Source organism: Bidens hawaiensis, unplaced genomic scaffold (genome assembly GCF_021521415.1).
Source record: "Bidens hawaiensis isolate Kalapana, Puna unplaced genomic scaffold, B.hawaiensis_p1.1 tig00017415_1, whole genome shotgun sequence".
In the NCBI taxonomy this organism is placed as follows: Eukaryota; Viridiplantae; Streptophyta; class Magnoliopsida; order Asterales; family Asteraceae; genus Bidens; species Bidens hawaiensis.
In genome coordinates, this window is record NW_027492635.1 from 223,014 (window position 1) to 236,360 (window position 13,347).

The 13,347-nt window shown below is 35.7% G+C and overlaps 1 protein-coding gene across 1 annotated transcript; it reads left to right on the top strand.

Annotated features, from left to right (window-relative positions):
• Positions 1-7,228: 7,228 nt before the first annotated feature.
• Positions 7,229-9,261, top strand: LOC143553894 (senescence-associated carboxylesterase 101-like). Its single transcript, XM_077043782.1, has 3 exons — positions 7,229-7,286; positions 7,356-7,671; positions 7,745-9,261. The coding sequence occupies exons 1-3, from the start codon at positions 7,273-7,275 to the stop codon at positions 9,077-9,079; spliced, it is 1,665 nt and encodes a 554-aa protein (XP_076899897.1). The 5' UTR covers positions 7,229-7,272; the 3' UTR covers positions 9,080-9,261.
• The last annotated feature ends 4,086 nt before the right edge of the window (positions 9,262-13,347 follow it).

Sequence of the window (13,347 nt, forward strand, 5' to 3'; positions counted from 1 at the left end):
AGTTAAATTAATTTAAGTAGTTAAATAAAATCTTAAAAATTAAATAAATATTATTTTGGTAAGTCTTGGTTAGAGTTTTCTTAATCATAAACGTTTTCACGTGTCTTTGAGTTCGACATCCGGACTTCCTTGATGCTATACTATTTATGATCGGTACACTTGCCGGTTTTGTGTGGTTTCTATAGGATTTTCGTTTTTATAGATTTAAAGCTTAATTGTGATTCGTTATATTATACATTTTCACACATCAAGACCCAACAAGTTCGGCCCAATATCACTTAAATTCGATTCGGGAATATTAAAAACAAAACCAATGATTTATATAACCATAGAATCTTAAAACCACACTTATGAAAATAAACTTGCAACATATTAGGCTATGAGTTATGGGCAACTCTTCATTATTCTCCTATTTTGTCATATCAGCGGCATCTTAGTTTTTCATTTTCCTCTTTCAACCCCATCACTAAACCGGTGTTATACTTTATTCTCCAGCATTCACCACATCAACACCACCTCAGTTTTTCCTATTTTATTCAACCTTGTCACTAAACCCATGTTATATTTTATTCTCCATCATTCTTCGTCATTTAGACTATTATATTATCTAGAAACAAAATGGAATGAAAATAAAACAAAAAGAACAGAAAATTAAACAGCTTGTAGGGTTTAGAGAGTGACCTGCTTAACCATGATCATTTGCATCCCAGTACCCAAGGAGGGGGTGACGCGGTGTTTCAATGGTGTCATGTGCTACCTTAGCACCCCTGGTAACCGTAAACCATACCTTGAGGCCTCAGCTAAACATAATGTAAGGAATAAAACTCCTATTGTATAGCCCATTTTATATGTAGAAGTCTTTTGTAATTATTATCATAGTTCTCGTTGTATCTTGTATGCTTTCGTTTAAGTCCTTTGTATGTTTGGACCAAAAGCCAATGTAAGCAAAGCCCATTGGGCCTTTTGGTCTAATGAAAGAATGGCATGCCATGCTTACCACCATAAAAGGTGGAAGCATGACCATGCACAAACAACTCTTTTGAAAATACTATTTCACCAACTCCCACTTTTTCTCAACTTTATCATCTTTCTTATACCAAAAATAGCAAATAACACAAACACAACAAGATCCGAGATCTTTGAAGGTTGTAAGTGATTTTTGCTAGCTTACAATCGGATTGATCCAAGAACTAATTGTATGATCCGTTCTAAGGACCTACAACTGGTATCAGAACTTTCGGCTCTACCCGTTGTGGTTTTTGGGTCGCAACCTTAGATTTTGGTCTTGTTCTAATGTACGTCGACTGTGTTTAAATGTACTTCGGGGTATTTTGGTTGGTTTAAGCCTCATGCTTGGTAAAAGGAGTGTTTGTGTGAATAAACGTGCGTGAACATCGGGTTTAGAAAATATGAAGTGTTAGATACCAAATCGCAATCGCATTTGGTGTCAAATTGCAATCGCATTCATGTTCACACTCAGAATTGCAATATTCCCATAATCGCATCCCTGCTAGAAGCGCATTCGCATTGGCTTCGCATTCACATTTAAGGGATTTTTTATTTCAAGGTTGTTTTGATTTGTTATTTTCTGATCATTTTTAAAAGATAGCTTATGATCCTGATATGTTAAAAAACTACTTGATGCTTGAAAATGAAGCCTGGTCCGCCAACAAACCACCTAGACTCTTGTATTTTGAAAGCAACTTTTATAATTAGAAATGGAGGTTCAAAAACTTTATACGAGCAAATGACTTTATGATGATAAGATCTATAGAAAATGGAGCTGTAACGATGACTGATGGTGTTCTAGATGGTGTTCCTCCTGAAGCCCTCACTAAAGTTGATCTACAAAGAATGCTTGAAGATGAAAAGGCATATGGCTATCTCAGTATGTGAAATCACTAAGACTTTGAGAGAATGCACTACTGTAAAGGCACTTTGGGGTGCATTGGTGGAGAATTTTGAAGAGTACTTGGATATGAGGGAAAGCCGAAAAGGAAATGTTGAATGGGAAATTTAATATATTCAATCACGTCCAAGGGGAAATGGTTTCATTACTCATTAATAGATTTGAAGCTCTGAACACTAAAATGTGAAGTGTTGGTATTTTTCGGGATATGTATGAAATCAATAAGAAGTTGTTAAACTCATTGCCTTATACATGGAACAAAAATGTAACTACCAACAAAAGAACCACTAATCTGAACACAACAACTCTTATGCAGTTAGTCCCACCATCAAATAATTTGAGATGGATGACAAGCTTCGTATGAACAACCACGTCAGTTCTCTAAATCATGCCGGTGGGTCCACATGTTCAGGGGTTGGATTAGCTTATCTAAGTTAATCACATCCTACTGTTCATGTAGTTAATGGGGTAAAGGGGCTCAATCTGAACAAAACAATGTTTTCCTTTCATCCGCTGGTGCAGAATGGTCAACATCAAGCTCTGTTCAAGATTTGGTAAATTTAACTGTTAATCAAGCTTTAAAGGCTCATGGTATCAAATAGTCTTCAAGCGGTAACTCAAGCAATTCAAGCCACTTCACCACTCAAGTTGATGACTCTCATATCTCCATGTTCCATGCCTTCATGGCATCTCACGATGAACTATTGAAAGGAAAACTCCTACCTCCATCATTTACTCAAGGAGACCTACTAAAAATTATAGAACATGATCTTGATAGGATGGATATCAAATACCAGATGGCCATGGCAGTCCACGGAACCATAAACTACATGAAGAAATACAAAAAGCTCAGCTTTTATGAAACCAGCAACAACAATATAGGGTTTGACAAAGACAAGATTCGTTGTTACAACTGTAACGAATCAGAGCACTTTGCAAGGGAGTGCACAAACCCTAGAAAGTCTACTGGTGATGTAAAGATTGGGGATGTATAGATTGTGGATGTATATGAAGGAAAAAAGGGGTAATGGTTCTAGAACAAGGGGGAAGAAGTGGGCAAAGCAGCTCATCAAGTCAGGGGATTCCAAGAATAGGTCAAGAAAGCTCGAACGTAGATGGAAAGGCTCTGCTTACTCAGTCGGGGTTCCTAAAGAAGGAGTTGGTTTGGTTGCAAGAATTTGGGTTTTGATGACAATGAAATCCGAATCCAAACCCATTAGAAACTCGTTTAATCGATCTTTCTCATCCCTTAATGATCATAGACGTGTGAAATAGGTTGACACATATATGTCATCCTACCTGGTGGTTGCAATTTTCTATTCGAGTTCATGACCCCTTAGAGCGCTCTTCTTGCCAAATCTTTCGAACAAATCCAGCCATATATCAAAAATTGTACCTACATATTTCACGCTATTACGAATGTTTTTTACCATGGTGGCGTTAAGCCTCCATTATATAATTGAATCACACTGCATCACGGTATGTAGTTCGTCGATCCTTTTTTCGTTTTCTTTATAGATCCATCGAGGCAAAGAGGAAGTTTGACATCTCTTGTGACCCAGTAGACATACTTATTATCGGTTAGAACTTCATTAACATGGAGTTGTTTAGGGTAATCAGATGGGTGGAGCGGTAGGGTGAAGAATGATCGATCGTCATACTTGAACCCTCTCCGGTTTTATTTTCATTTGTGGTATCGTTTCCGACCATGCTGCAATTGGCAATGATGAAAATAACAGGTTAGAATCTAGGGTTCCAGAGAATGCGTTGATGCTATATAGAAAATGATGGTACAAGGAAATCTTTGGATTGCTATTAATTTCTTGATTACAAAGTAAAATAACTGATGTTTTAAATAAGAAAACCTAGCCAACTAAACTAGGAAAAGGAAACCAAATAATTAGGAAAGATAACAAAAAATAAAATCAATTCCTACACGTTTGGCAAGAGACGTCCGGTTAGTTAAGATGACCATATCTGAGAGAAAAAGATTTAAATAGGAAGACAATTCTGGTCCTTTTGATGTTGACGCCTTAGTTCTTTTTGGTTCCCTTCCATCGGTAGACATTCTCTTCTTTCAAACCATGTTTCTAGGAAGTAAACAATATATATAAATAGAAAACTCATACATATATGAACATTGTGAGGAGATGCGATGGAGGCCGAAGAACGTGTCATGTTATATTTGGAGACCTATGATCATGCTTCCAAATGTGGCCCACGAAAATGGGCATAACTTGGCCCACGAAGCTCGGTTTCAAACCCATTTCCAGTCAAATCGAAACTTGAGACGAGGAGCACATTGTGGCAAACAGCCTATGATGGTTTAGCCACTGTTCGAAACCCAAAAACGCCTCCTAAATAAATTTATTGGTCTTTTTATGTCTTTGTCAGTTTTTACAATTTTCTTTTTGGGTTTGTGTTTGGCCCATGGCCGGCTTTTTAGGGCCCATTTCATATTAGAAACTCTATTTATAACATGTTTATATAATGTGAATGGTCAGACTTGAATTTTGATAATAAATATTTTTCACTTCAATTTCCTTTTTTTTGGAAGTTTCTTAAAATCAACGTGATTCGATCTTCGTTATCGTTTTACCGCTACATCAAGATGTTACTATGTAACCCTAGAAAATGATTGACGTCGAAATTATATTTTGCCGTCAACGTGTGTCTCCAAGCCCGATGAGTAACAATCTGATGTTTCCTTGCGAATTTTAAGCCAAAGTAGTTCAAAATCAAGCTTTTAATAGTGCAACAATGGAGGTTTTGGGGTTGAGCTTGGTTTTAGGAAGAGTGAACGATAAATGATTGAAAAGATGGGTTATAATTGAGGAGACAGAAGGAATCAAAGTGAATTCGGACTCTGAAGGTCAATGTGATGGTTTGCTGCATCGAACGTTAAATATGATTCAAAAACTGCCACTTTGACGGTCGAAAGGGACGATCTATTTAATCGACCGTGTAAATGCCTTTAAATTTGCAAAACAAACTACTTCTCTTATGGTCGCTCGAAATTTCGGGGTTTGTTTTTGCAATACCCTATTCTTTCCAATGAACTAAACGTCTTTGGTACCTAGAACGTGGCAAAGTTGACTAGGAAAATACCGGCCTATGGTCCAAAAATCCGAAGAACGCGGATAGGGACTAGTATTTTAGGGAGTCTACTAGTGACCAATCTAGTTCCCAAACTCTAAAAAGACCATTCACCAATGTTTTTCACATTTTTAACTAATTATAAAATATTAATAACAATTGAAAGAATTCAATCAAAGAGTAGCCCTTTGTTTTTAAAGCTACTAGATTACCTATCTTTTTTTACTTCTATGTTATTTTATCGTTTTTAAACGAAACCTTCACTTTTGTAATTAACTTACAACTGGTTAGATAATAGTAAGGGTTGAATAGACGAAGTCATGTCCTTTGGGTTCGATATTTAGTATAAGTAAAATTAATTTTATAAATTTAAAAAACTTGTGTAAACATATCATCTGAAACCTATACTAACACATCCCACATCAATGGTCAACAAGAAGATGAGGATATATACTTTTTAGATTATTATTTTGGTAAAGTTTATGGGTTAGAACATACAAAAGATGAAAATTATGTATATAAAATGAAATATAAATTTTTCAAATGGTCAAAAAGCACAACATCACCATTAAATCCCATCATCTATATTTTGTTAAAAGTGTTAAAGTGAAAAAAATTAATAAAAAATTATCTGTGAATAAGACAGAAATAAAGTCGTAGATGAAGAGTTAGACTGAGGGGTGTGGGGGCTTTAAAGGGGGTGCTAGAGTCCCTCCGCTCGCGCCCCCAGGCGCTAATACCACACCAACAGGGGCGCTAGAGAGGCGCTTTGGATAGCCGTGAGCATGATAGCGGGAGAAGAGAGAGAGGAGGGCACAATTTTTGAGGGTTTTTCACCCGTTGGGGTGTTTGACCAGCTGAAAAAACAAAAAAAAAATATTTTCTATATAAACTATACTCCATTTCACCCATTTTTATACCAAAACTTCACACCATCACCCAAAATCAATTCATCTTCTCAACTTTTTTTAAAAAAAATGGTTAGAAATTGGTTCCCAAACCTTGATTCAGATTATCTTGACGACGATTCATTGAACACGTTTATGGGTTTCTCACGGCACCAACCGATGTTTTATTCGGAGCCGCAAGAATCATTCGGCTTTCAACCATCCAACACACAACCGTCTCCTAACTTTGTTGTTCCGGAGACACACGGGAATCTTCGACATGAGTTGGTTGAACATTTGTGGGCGAGGCGACCCGATGATCTTGTATTAGATTAGTGTTATTATTAAGTATTATTGTTTGTTTAATTTTTATTATGTTTTTTTTTGTAATTTGAATTTTAGATATTAATGTGTTTTTTATTAATGTGTGTTTTTTTAATAATTTATGTGTTTTTTTAATAATATTTTGTTTGAATATATTTATAAAAAAATAAAAAAAAATTTCGCTGGAGCCCCTCCACACCAGGGGCCAGGGGCTCCACCAGGGGCTGCAACACCCCCCTTATCCAGTTTCTCTCTCTGCCACACGTCATAATATTATTGGTTTTTGGCTCTGCTGGAGCCCCCATTGAAGCCCCCACACCCCTTAGTCTTAGATGTAATGGGTTTTTGAAAACCAACCTAATTATTTTTTTTTCTCTAAATTACAGAATTTGAGACGAAGAATTCAATGTGAAATGTTATTTATTAGATAAGAATCTCATTGTCTGATTATTCAATACAATAATTATTATTATTATTTTTGTTTCGTTTTGATCGTTTTTTGGGTTTTGGATGGGTTTTGTTTCGCACGTGATAGTTTTGGTATTTTGAATTAGATAAATTTTGGATAACTTGGATATTTTGTTTTGAATCATTTTAACCTATAAATGAAACTCACTTGTATAATTCCAACCCATCCTGACCCACTTGAAGAATTTTTATGATCCATCTTAACCCATTTTATTTTTAAAGTTTATCCATCTTGATCCAAAACAATTCATTTAGGTTGGGTTTGCCACCCTTACAAATAACCTTAAATTCCACTTCCATATGTTAATGTAACAACCAAACACATTATGAGTTTTTGATGGATTCTTCATATTCCAATTCAAATTCTAATTTCAATTCCAATTGAATTTCAGCGACTTTATGTGCCCGCAGACTTTATAGTTGACCAACTCTTCATTATTAAATACAATAATTATTATTATTATAATTATATGCTCGCAAACTTTATAGTTGACCAACTCTTGAAAGTCATCACGAGGACGGAACCTTCGTGGCACATCATCATCTTTAACATCAACAAGAAAAACACCCAAGAAATCAAGAAGAAAGATGAGCAAAATCATGTACGTTTAATTTCCATATATATTCTTGAACACCGGTTTAAATTATTTTGTTTGTTTTCTAACTTGCAGGTTTAACAGCGAAGTTGAACTAGGCATGTTTCTTGGGAGCATTGATGTGATTCCAGATGCATATCGAGCGATTTCAGAGATGAATTCGGTATACGAACTTAGCACCACTCGTTCTGGAAACAATATTTTGGCTTTTAAATGTTCCTCTGATTACACAGCTCGATATCTTAGTGGAGAGATTGATTTAATTTCATCTGAGGGACTCCCTGTCGTTGACTTCATTTCCACAAAAGTCAACCCTTCATTCTCCGTCAACGAAGCTGCCGTTGAGCTGTTTCAGCATCTCGGTGACGATCTGAGAGAGCTTGAAAATAAGGTATGTGTGTGTGTTTATTCATAGTAGATCTGGAGATCAATTATTATTGGTTTCTATATATTTTGTTTTTCAGCATATAAATACCCCCTTGATCATCACTGGATCGGGTCTAGGAGGATACCTTGCCATACTTTCCACTCTACGTCTACACCACGCCATAGACGTTGGAGAATCACATAGTTTTTATAAGAAAACCAAAAGACCAATTTGCATAACTTTTGGTTCGCCCATTATTGGTGATGAAAGTTTCCAACGTGCCATTGCTGAACGACCACAATGGAAATCCAGGTTTCTAAATGTGGTAGCAAAGAAGGATCCCGTTGCTAGTTTTTTCTCGTCAAATACTCCATATAAGCCCTTCGGTGCCTACCTATTTTGCACTGAATCAGGTGGTTACACGACTTTTGAAGATCAAGATTCGATCCTGCTTGTTCTAGACGCCATGAGGTTATGGAATGCATGCAACTTACAAATTTATGATTATACAAACGTCTTGAGTTCGGTTAGAAGGAAGGTGTTGTACCGTGGGATTTCTGAATCGGACGAATTCAACTTGAACTCGTTGAGGGCGGGAATCACGTTGCAATTGAAGGAAGCTGGTGTCTTGAATGACATAACGGATGATGAGATTGGAGAAATGGAAAAGAAGCAAGCAAAGATGATTACAAGGAAGAAAATGGAAAAGAGTGCTAATGTGGCTACCAAGAAGCTAAATGATATGAAGATATGTCTGACATATATGGAATGGTACATGAAGACTAGGAAAACGATAGGGGGTTACTATGATGCCTACAAGAATCCGACCAATGATATTGAGAAGCGTAGCTGCCAAGAAATTCGGAAAATTCGAGGTACTCTTAACGCTTTTTGGAAGAAGACTGTTGAAGAGAATGATCAAATACCACAACAAGAAGGCGCCAAGTTACGTACGTGTTGGCTCCATAGTGGGACAACCTACAGAAGGATGGTTGAGCCACTCGACATTGCTGAATACTACAAAATGGGCAAGCATAACTATATGAGGTATAGATCAGACCATTATAAGATGTTACAGAAGTGGTCAGATGAAGACACGAAGAATTCAAAATTAGGAAGTGAAGGAAAAAGGAATAAGGCTGCCAGTCTTACCGAGGATTCTTGTTTCTGGGCGCGTGTAGAGGAGTCATTGATTTCGTTAAGAGACATAACGTATGAATGGAAAGCGTCGGTCAACATCGAGCATGAGTTGGAGGAATTCGAGGCTTATGTGATGCGCGAGATCAACAAACACTCGGTGTCACCAGATATTTTCCTGGAGGGAAGTAGTTTTATGAAGTGGTGGAATGAGTATAAAGCACACAAAGGAGATGCATATGTTTCCGAGTTTGCACAATTCATGAACAGTAAGATATATGAATTGTATCAGTAAGGCCCGTATCATGACAATGATCACAGCTTCAATATTATCTGTTGGTTTAAAGATTGATTACTAGAATAAGATGCGTAAAGAACTGTTTGGCTTTGTGAAAAATGTCATGTTGCTGGATTGCATATGGATCTATATATATGTGTGTGTATCCTCCTATAATGTAAGACCTTCTTTTCCTCAAACCTTGCACACATTCAGTTTCAAGTACTGATTTCTCGATCTTTTCATATTACGCATAACGTCATGAAATTTGAAGGTATTAATCTAAGATTTTAGCTTCATTAAAGATATATTGTTGTTTGTATTTAAAGTGTTGTAAAGTTATTCTAGTATGTCACGTAATCAACAGTCAGTATCCTTGTTTGTATCTTAATGAAGGCTTCTTGCACCAGTTTGGTTCTAATTTCAAAGTGGGGATGACCTTATAAAACTAGAGCAACAGAATTTTGGAGGTGTATAACCATGAAGAAATAAATTGCTGGAGTTTGGAAGAATATATGTTTCTAAGGTCGATAACAAGTAAACGATGGAATGTAGGCATGATCAGCTGGCTTGATAACTGATGCGAAGCAGGTGGACCATTATTAGGTGGACCATTATTATGTAAGGTAAATGATAGAATTGTAGGTCGAGAATTGGAATTGGAAAATAAGTGAAGTTTCAAAGTTGCAAGAACTGCCAAAATGTTTTGTTATTTTGCAAGCGGCAAAGTTGATAGAGGGGTCAGATTCATGGTCATGGTCAAGGGACGGGGTCGCAATTTCACGGTGGGATCATTGAGAACGATCATAAAGAAATGCCAAGTTTAAAAAGTAAAATAATATGTATAATCCGCTCAAAATGTGTCCCGATAAAAGTCAACATTTTTTTTATTAATAGCGGCGTCGACAAGATTCCAGCCGAAGATGCCTTAGTAAGGCACGGAGTACATTCGAGTTAGCAATTGCCTACATATGATGAGAAACAGATCCCAGCCATTCAAATTAACATAAAACCCTAAATTTTGTCATGTTTTTAGAATCTGTTTAAAACATGAATGGTGTCCACGTTCTCTCAAATATACAACAGTCCTCCAAGCCTATCCCATAGAGCAAATTACAAAAGTTCTTGAAAAATACAAAAACAGCCAGCCAAGTAAAGATCAAATTGCAAACTAAAATACAAATAACAAAATCTGGCGGATAAACAGTATACCTGAAAAAAATAAAAACACTGAGAATTAATAATAAGACAACACCTTTAGTGTTGAAAAAAAATTCCTACACTATTTTTTTTCCTACAATAAAATATAGACACTTAAAACAAAAGGCGAATATTTTTATTAATAATAACACTTACAATTTTATAAATGTGCTTAATTATTTGTTAATGTTCTCCCCAATTATCACTCAATTGCAAATTTATTGTTTAAGTAGATGCATAGAAACAAATTCAGTCAATTTTTTGTTCATGTGTCAACTGTCAGGAACATATCCAAATTATAAATTTTGACTCAATACAGCCAGATGCAGTCAATTAAATGGTCTTTATATACCCAAAAATGCAGTCAACGAAGTCGTTTATTTTTGTGACCAAAATACCCCTTGTAGCAAATCTTGAACTGTTAGCAAAATTGCAGTCTTAAACTTATCTCATAACTGTGAAGATACGAATACTTTGTTGCATTATCTTGCTATTTGCCATTTATGAATCAGACCCGCTAGAAAGCATTATATCCTCCAAGTTGTTTTGTTCCCTAAGACATTTCAATGCTAAAAAGATAAAGCATAATACCAAAGAAACCTAATATATATGTTCCTAAAAAAACTTGATTCCTTCAACAATATAACTTTCAAAGAGCGTAAAGACCGTTTAAACGAGCATACAACAGCAGGCAGCCACGTTATAGTCCGTCCCAACAGTGTGAAAACCTGTCACAAAAGTCAAGAGATGCACCGTTAAAGATCGACAAAACTGCAGGCATACAAACAACGCTTAAAAAAATAGAAATAATTCATACAGACAGACAAATGAAAACATCTCAAATAGTATTTACCTTCAACTTCAGTCGGACTATTTACTATTTCATATCTCTGCAAGTGATTAACAGCATGAGCATGAAGATGAATTATCAACCAAATAAAGTAACTGATATTGATGCTAATTAGTAAACATTTTCATGGCAATGCACTACTAGAAAAATTGGCTATTGCGACCAAAAAAACAGTGCCAAATTTTGCAACTGATTTGCGACCTAAATCATAATGGTTGCAACTTTAACGACTAACCCGGACTCGATCGCAAAACGGTCGCAAGAATCATTTAAATTACTTGAACAAAATTAAATAATAAACAGTGGTTGGAAAACGGTCGCAGACTTTGCAACTATTGAATGGGCGGTCGCAAAAAATAAATGCACTCTACCAAAATATATAAAAATAAAACTCTTCACCCCTAAATTCCTTGCATTGATTGTAAACCCTAAATTGTACCCCTCCTTCCCCATGCGACATTATCGAATCCGTAATCATATCCGATGATATTGAAATCAACCAGGCGGAAGGAGTGAGAGAAGAGTATTTGTATCGATTTGTAACTTCAATCGTCAAATTTCACTCACTAATTAAGTTCTATTATTCTAATTTCATCACTATGTGAACAAATTAGGTTGAATCGTCGGCGAAGAATAGCAAACACATCGCAATTGAGTCAGATGGAGAGAAGCTTCGTTCTCGCAATTGAGTGTTAAGTTGCGATATAGGTAATCCTCCACAATTTATGCTTTTATAGATCAGATTAAAAGCAAAGTGATTGTTCATAGGTTTGGTCTCGTTTGGAGACGCACATCAAGTGGTCGATGAAATGCTTCATCTAAGTTTTCGAGATGTAGATTAAGTATTCTCTATTTTGGATGTATTTATTTACTAATTTCTTTATTTATAAATGCATCTTGTGCAAAGATTAATGATAAAAGTGTCGTTTATCTGCAGAGAGGAGAAAGTTTTTAAGCTAGGCGTTCATATCGATGCTCAGTCCTGAAGGCTGATGATATCCCATGCTAAGGTAATACATCTTACATTTTGTTTTCCTTTTAAATTGATTTGATTTTTTAACATAGCTCAAATGAAAAGAAAAGTTGCAGAGTATGACCATCTATATGTAACAGATATTTTGGTTTATGAATGTTAGGACTTAGTTTTTCTAGCACATGGTTTTACTTCATCTGCAACAAATCGTACTCCATGCTTGGCTTATGAATATTTATGCTTTGTTTTAATGTGGTTACTTATAATCATACAATATTATTTAAGAAGGAAAAACTGAGTTATACTATATAAAAGACTTGCCATCAATTATAATCCGTGCTTAAGAAAGACTTATGAATGTTTGCAACCCTAATAGAAAGTTTCTTGCTTAAGAAAACCGGACCAGCATTGGCGTTGTTATAAAGAAGGAGAAACTCGGTGTTGGTTTACAGGCGCCTAAACTGCAGCCCCTTCGGGATGGGCTGATGGCATGCAAATCAAGAAGCCTGTTGAAGTTTCAGCTCTAGAATATTGGATGGAAGGGTTACAACCACACGTCTGTGTCGGTTGCTATTGTGGTAAACTACCATATCTACCTTTTCTTCTTTTTCTTGGTTGTTTAAGAAAAACTGCATAAATCATAACATGGAGATAAATAGTTTACCATGAATGTGTGTATGTATTTTGATTTTAAAAACCTATCATACAAGACCCTGAATTGTTTTTTCGTGTACAAAGTTTGACTGCTTATCATATTGATATTGTTTTGTACATGAATGTGTAAATGCGTGTCTTGAACGTTTTGCTCAAGAATGTTTGATTACCCTTTTGTCAGTCACAAATTAGTGTGTTAATTCTTATGCGAAATATTATTACATTAAGAATATTTTATTTTTTTAGGTCATGTGACATATCTATGAATATGTAATATTTTTACTATACAGTCGACTACAACATTGTCACCTATATCCGGATTGCATATAATGCTACAAATATCCACACCGCAATGTGCACCTAAAGTTTGTCATTTTGATATTATGTCTATTACCTAAAATGTTGGTCGAGCGGTCTTTGGAGTTAACTGGTATGCCTTTTTTGCAATTAGTTAGTTGTTCTTCCTTCCTCACTTTGTACAGCTATGTTATTTTGGTTTTTGAATCAAATGTTTGGCTTTTGTGTCTCATAGTAGATGATAAAAAACACAGATTTGCATAGTTAGGGGTTTGGTCTTAGCATTTTTCTTTTGTCCTTGTATTGGAGGAA

What these genes read in the sequence shown, in the direction of transcription:
- LOC143553894 (XM_077043782.1), top strand. An exon ending in TGAGAGAGCTTGAAAATAAG is followed by an intron (nt 7,672 to 7,744) that starts GTATGTGTGTGT and finishes TTTGTTTTTCAG; the next exon opens with CATATAAATACCCCCTTGAT.